We start from the raw sequence: 6,976 nt of genomic DNA on the forward strand, positions 1-6,976 counted from the left end.
CTTCTGAATGAAATAACTTGTGGTATGATGCCACTGTTTGGCTCTTTCTAAGAATTTTTGACACTTCTGGTTTAGGGCATTTAATGTACTAAGACTCTTGAATTAGAACTTGTGATGCACAAAGAAACCAGGATAAGCTACATAGTTCCTAGATTCTTATAGTTTTGATGGTTGTGTACAAGGTTATGTGTGCTTCGATGCGATACTGTAAAATGTCTTGGAGCATTAAAGTTAAGCCAAGACATAATTTTCCCTTGACGTGTATTTAGACAAATTTGAAATCTACATCCACACCATGTGACCATGTTTTGCTTCTGTGCCTGATGTAACAGCATTAAGAAAAACAAACAAATCCTCCACCTTACAAAACAGCTTTAATTGCAGGTTACATCAGGGCATGTAAAATCCACCGGCAGAACAAAATGATTGAATCACAACAGAACAAGAGTTACTTGGAAGAGAGATATTTATTCCAACTGTCAGGACACTTTCATTAAATCGAAACCATCTTTGGAAGGTAGTGTATTTCAAACACAGAATGGACAGAATGACGTACTAATTATAGCTTTCTTTTTTTGTATCTTAGAAGTGCCATTTGCACTGAATGTGAGAAAACTGTTTCAGATATACAATCACAGTTATTGGACAAATGTAGGATAAGCGAGGTCAAAGTGCAGAGGCAACTAAACCCTTGTAAGACTTCGCCAAAAAGAAAGTGCTGGTCTGAATCAATCAACAGAACTTTAAGCAAACACACGCACACTGAACGTAAAGACGTCTTTACTTAAATAAATTACATTTCCATGAAACCATCATTCGCCAAAGTGCAAATTAAAGAAATGTTAGCCTGCTGGTAATAATGCTAAACACACTGGCCCCGCTAGAGCATCCACAAAGATTTCATTATACACCATAAACATCTTAAGTGGCACATGTTTCTCTTCGCCATCCCCTTGCTGTGACATGGAGAACATTTCACAGCTGCTGTCGTGACATGTCAATAAGAAGTTAAACAAGTCATCGGCTTAAGACTGACAGCGTAAAAAAAAAAAGGTTTACACAAGGTTGCAGAATGACAAGTATTATCAATATGAAAAGCTCCACTTACTGTTACCGCAGTGGGTTTGAGAGATTGTCACAGTGTCACAATGGAATGCAGAATCTTTAAGGGCGCGAATGAATGTCAAAATGCAGATTTAAAGTACACGTAGCATTCTCAGTTGAAGAAGAATGAAAAAGGGAATGTAATATACTCATACAAATGTACAGATTTAGGATATATACAAGTCGATATAAACACATATCTGGGAAAGTTTTTCAACCATAGGCTCCCCCCCCCCATATTAAGATTACATTCACCAGTTCCCCAGACAAGAAGCTTGTCACTGAGCACCCACCCTTTCCATTTGAAGACAAACTGAATGAAACACCAAAGAGCTATCGGTATCAAGCAGCCTAGGTTAATGTGTTGTGGTGGTACATTGCGGCAGGTGTTGAGCGAACAATAGAGAGAGTATGGATGATGATGCATCTATCGACTCAACACTCGATCTGTGACTGAAGCTGCCGACGCAAGGTAAGTGTGCGTCGGTGGAGCTGCTGCATCTGTTGCATTCGATCCCGCTGGCGGGCGAGGTTTTGGGGCATGGGGTAGCGCTGACATCCGTACAGGAATCGGTAGGGAATCCGAACGTGGCAAGCCGTGGCTCTGCAGCGCGGCTGGGGCATGGGCGGCAGCAGCATCCAGCGCTTCCTCTCGGCGCAGTATCGGTAAGCCTCTTTGCGATATTGCTTGTCGACGTCGTCGCTGTTTTTCCAGCCGCCGATGATGAAGACGTCTTCGTCAAAGTGACAGATGGCGGCGCCCTCGATGCTAGTGACCTCCGGTGGCAGACTTTCCAGGATCTCGTCGGAGATGCGCACGCTGATCTTCTGCCGGACGACCTCCTCGCGCACACTGTAGCTCTTCGGGCAACAGGAGGCGGTGTGGTAGAAGTTTGTGGACGCCACCGCCATCTGGAAGATGCAGTAGTTGTCGATAAGAGGCAAAGAGTCGACGTCCTGCCATTGACGACTCTCCGTGTCGTAGCGAGTCGTCACCGTCTTGAGTCCGTCTTCGTTGTCCGTGTCTACGGGCGTGCGTGCTGTGACGTACACGTATCGGTCCTCCACGCTTATGGCCTTCACGTCACGCAGGATCTTGGGGGCGGATTCCAGGTTGTGCCACTTGTCCTGTTCAGGCTCGTAGATACTGACGTCTTTGAAACCCGGACTGAAATTTCCATGGCCGCCGATGCTGTACAAAATATCTTTGATGCAGGTGAGGCCAAAGGAATGCTTCCGAGTGGTCAGGTTGCTCACTTGCTCCCAGGTGTTGCGGTTAGGATTGTAGCGTTCCACGGTCTTAGCGAAGCCCGGCTCCATCGATCCTGCTACATAGACGTGGGACTCCGTGGTGGCGATGGCGTGCCCGTCCAGGTGGTTGTGGATGTGTGGAAGGTTGACCCAACGGTCCTCATAGATGAAGTAACCCACACATTCGCTCAGGTAGTCTCCTCCCTCGGACACACCGCCAACCACCATGATGACGTCCATGTTCTGGCCGAAGCGAGGCTGAAAGGACGCCATGTTAGAGGACCAGAACTCCATGTCCGCTGACTTGAGGTTTTCGAAGCGTATAGCATGGCCCTCCACTGCTTCTAAAACAAGTCTGCGACAGGACTCATTAGAGGACACCAGTTCTTCATTCTTAACCACCCTTGTTAAATAAGTGGGTTTGATTTGGGGCAACCGGAGGAGTCTGAAGAGCTCCTCAAAGTACTGGCTTCTCTCTTCCGGGTTCTTCTGCACCCACTTCAGCACAGCCTCAAACAACACCTCCTCAGAATCCACCGTGATCTCCGCGTCGGACAGCCAGTCCCGGACCAGATGGAAGGGCAGGGTGTAGAACTCCTCATCCTGGATCACCTTGTAGAAGTTCCGGCGGATCATGTCGGCCGCTCGCAGGGCGAGCTGGTCCAGTGTGTACATGTGAGCCAGACTGTGCACGGCGACACAATTGGTCAAGTTCAGCTTTTTTTTTAGAAACTCGCCGCAGAAATCTTTCAGCTGCAAGAGGAGGAACCTGCAACACGAAACAGTCACAAATGAGTCACAAATAGGGACAAAAAATATTTTCTTCACACTTAAATAAACATTTAATTTGACAGTTCAACCAAAATTCAAACTTCACTCATGTCGATTTACGTGACTATTTTTAGAGTAATCTGTCCCTTTTTAGAGTTAGGCAAAAATGTAAATCCTAAGTGAATGACTTGCAGAGGTCTCCGTCTTCATCTTCCTCCAAATTAAATAAGTCTTAATTCTAAGATAATTTATAGCAGAAGTATATATAAAGAATAAAAAGTGATACAGACAAAGTTTTCCGAGTTCTTCCAGTAGACCTTATGCGCTCTGGATTCCTTTTGTCGAAGCATCAATACAAGAATGACACTACAGCTAGATATATAGATAAAATTTTAAGTAAGTAAGTAAGTAATTTTTATTTGTATAGCGCTTTTCCAGACCAGGGTCACAAAGCGCTATCGATATATATGATGATTTGAGCACCATGGATGTATTTGAATGAAAGGTATTTGAAAAGTGTCTTTTTGGAACTAGATAAAGACGAAGATAACTGAGCTCCAGTCGCTACAAAAATGGACATTACGTTTTTGTCTATAACTCTAAAAAGGAACACATTACTCGGAAAATAATCCCAACCTCTAGTCAACATGAGAGTTAGGTTAGGTAGAACTTTATTGATCCCTCAGAAGGTCTCCTTCGGGATTTTTTTTTTTTTCCAATTCCAATCCACAGCAAATACAGCAATTTTTCATAAAAAAAATCAAACTAAAATAAGAACAAGAACAAAGAGAAATAAAGAGAAAGAACAAGATGATACAATCCAAGTCTAAAGATAAAGATAAAGAAGATAGATCGAAGAAAAATAACAAAGACAAAGGATACAAAGATTAACATAGAACAGAAAATCATGATACTTTTATATCATGATAGAGTGAGAAGGAAAAGACCCAATTGTACTTATTTAATTGTTATTTAGGTACATATAAACATATTTTTCTCCAGCAGTTTGTGTCTACTTCAGTAATTTTAATGTTTTTTGTGCACACAGGATAGAATAAGAATCAAAATAAAGTATAAATAGAACAATATAAAACAGCTATGTAAGACCAGTCAGTGCAAAACAGTCAGTGCAACATTGAATGAAGGTAAAAATAGTGGCTGGCGACCCAAGTGGGAATTTATCCTTCTATAATAGATAAACAGATAGATAGATAAACTTTATTGATCCCTCTGGAGGTCTCCTTCGGGAAAGCAGGCTTTTCCTTGATTTTCTGGAACTCCTGTTATTCTCAGTGTTATTTAAGTATATATTTTATTGAGTATTGTTTTGATTGTTTAAGCGCTTGGTGACCCTGGTCTGGAAAAGCGCTCTATAAATATAAATGACTTACTTACAGACGATAGATTCATGAACAAAGTGCAATAAAAAGAAAGTGCAAGATGACACAATCTAAAGATAAAGAACATAGATCAAAAGAAAAATAACAAAGACAAAGGATACAAAGATAGAGAATAGAATAATCTTTTCGCTCCACTCCTTCCCCCAAACTCAGAAATAAACAGCCTAAAAGCAAGTAAGTAAGTATTTTCTAGACCAGGGTCACAAAGCGCTTAAACAATCAAAACAATATTCAATAAAGTATATATTTTAAAGATCAAGATAAAACTGATAACACAACAGGAGTTCCAGAAAATCAAGGAAAAGCCTGAACAAATAAAAACGTCTTAAGATGTTTCTTGAAGGAGTCAGTAGACTCCATCAAGAGCAAGGGGAATGAATGAGTCCCTGAGTCTATTAGCGTTGCATCTGGGGAGGAGCATTCATGCAAAATGTATTTCTTGTGTCGGGTGTTTAATCAAAATACATTTTCAAATAACATGCATAAAAATCTTGTCAAAGATAAATAATAAACTTAACTATTTAGTATGATGTTGTTTATCATTTTAACTTGCCAATGAAGCTAACTAGAGGCTAAGACATTTATAAATACTCGCTCCTGCCCCTAAACTCAGAATTAAACAGCCTAATAGCACGAGGAATTAATGAGTCCCTGAGTCTATTAGTGTTGCATCTGGGAAGGAGCATTCATGCAAAATGTATTTCTTGTGTCGGGTGTTTAATCAAAATACATTTTCAAATAATATGCATACAAAAGATAAATAATAAACCTAACTATTTTGTATGATATTGTTTATTATTTTAACTTGCCAATGAAGTTAACTTAGAGGCTAAGACATTTATAAATCGAGTCTCATGTGACGTGAATGAAAACAAACAAACCTGTCAGCCAGCTCCAGTACTTCGTGCACGTTGCAGGTGCTGACCCGGATCTCCCCGGTGTACATGTACTGGATGACGCCCTCCACGGTCTCCGGATCCGGGCCCTGCTCCGAGCTCCACTGCTTCATCTCCACGCGTCCCGACAGCGACTCGGAGAACTGTCCGCCCAGCAGCGGCGTGAAGTAGTCGGTGGCCGCGGCCAGCACCGAGCGGTGGGCGGAGAACTCGCAGGTCTGGACGCTGAGCGCCGCCGCCCCGCCGCCGCTGAACGCCAGCGTCACGTCGCAGAACAGACCCTGCTTCCGCTGCTCGTTCTGCCGCCGCGACAGCTCCGAGCAGTGGGACGAGGAGCTGAAGTCCTCGGCCTCTTCCGCGTCCCCGTCCCCGGACAGCGCGCTGGGTGTGCCGCCGGTGAAGCCGCTGCACGCGCCGCCCCGGGTGGAGTCCTCCGCGTTGGGGGCCGCCGCCGCCGCCATCCTTCCGCGGGTACCGACGGGGAGCAGAGGCAGGAAGCAGAAGAGACTAGTGAAGGACGGGAGCAGACATGAGCGGCCGCACATGCACGACACCGGACGAGACACCGGACGAGAGACACCGAGACGTCTCGCGCTAGCTCGCGCAGAGCGGAAGTGGCTGTCAGATTTACTGCGACGTAGAAAAACAAGATTCTAAACTAAGCGAATTATAGCACGTTTTTTCCTTTTTGAATGGTACGTTTACACGATACAAAGTGATGCGACACGTTTTAATAAAGTTATTAAATACATATGTGGAGTTAAATTGTTTCTCTACGTACCGTGATGCGGAACTACTTCAGCCTGGTAAACACAGGATCGCTGACATGCGCGTTAGGAGGCAAGGCGGTCACCGCCTACGACGTCACAAAAAAACTTTTATAATAAAATAATAATGATTAAATAACATCATATCATATCGCTTGTTCACCACACTGATTTACCTACCTGTAATAACTGCTTTAAGAATTGGCTTATTTCAATGTAATATATACGTTATCAATTTTTTTTCCTACAGCAAAGAAATATATTTTAAATCCCTTCTAAAAAAACACAAAACATATTATTATTTGGTGTGGATTTTTAACTCTTAATTGGATTTATTATTGTTTTTGTTTTAACTATCTTACTGGTTTTTATTGCACTAATGCGCTCTTTTAATAAGCAGAGAAGCAGATGGAGTGCAAGAATGCTCCTTCCCAGATGCAAAACTAATAGACTCAGGGACTCATTCATTCCTCGGGCTATTAGTTTCTTAATTCTGAGTTCGGGGGCAGGAGTGGAGTAAAAGTATCATGATGTTCTGTTCTATGTTAATCTTTGTATCCTTTGTCTTTGTTATTTTTCTTTGATCTATGTTATTTATCTTTATCTTTAGACTTAGATTGTATCATCTTGTTCTTTCTCCTTATTTCTCTTTGTTATTTTTCTCATTTGATTTATTTTTTATGAAAAATTGCTGTATTTGTTGTGACTAAGGAGACCTCCTGAGGGATCAAAAAAGTTCTAACCTACCTAACCTAACATGTATGGAATTCATGTTTTATTCATCTTA

At 42.4% G+C, this 6,976-nt stretch overlaps 1 protein-coding gene across 2 annotated transcripts; it reads right to left on the bottom strand.

Moving 5' to 3' along the window:
• Window positions 1-357: 357 nt before the first annotated feature.
• On the bottom strand, window positions 358-6,267 carry klhl11 (kelch-like family member 11). Of its 2 annotated transcripts, XM_087809300.1 has the most exons (3): window positions 6,204-6,267; window positions 5,408-5,929; window positions 358-3,124 (listed from the first exon to the last, which is right to left on the bottom strand). In XM_087809300.1, exons 2-3 carry the CDS (start codon window positions 5,881-5,883, stop codon window positions 1,540-1,542), a joined length of 2,061 nt encoding a protein of 686 aa, XP_087665426.1. In that variant the 5' UTR covers window positions 5,884-5,929; window positions 6,204-6,267; the 3' UTR covers window positions 358-1,539. The 2 variants fall into 2 exon arrangements, with proteins under 2 accessions (XP_087665426.1, XP_087665425.1); XM_087809299.1 differs by lacking the exon at window positions 6,204-6,267 and having other exon boundaries at window positions 5,408-6,170.
• Window positions 6,268-6,976: the final 709 nt, after the last annotated feature.

Source organism: Callionymus lyra, chromosome 15 (assembly GCF_982586985.1).
Source record: "Callionymus lyra chromosome 15, fCalLyr1.hap1.1, whole genome shotgun sequence".
Taxonomy (NCBI): domain Eukaryota; kingdom Metazoa; phylum Chordata; class Actinopteri; order Syngnathiformes; family Callionymidae; genus Callionymus; species Callionymus lyra.

Coding starts and splice junctions, on each gene's coding strand:
- klhl11 (XM_087809299.1), bottom strand. CDS start 5,967: ATGTGCGGCCGCTCATGTCTGCTCCCGTCCTTCACTAGTCTCTTCTGC. Junction 3,125..5,407: donor GTACTGGAGCTGGCTGACAG/GTTTGTTTGTTT, acceptor TTCGTGTTGCAG/GTTCCTCCTCTTGCAGCTGA.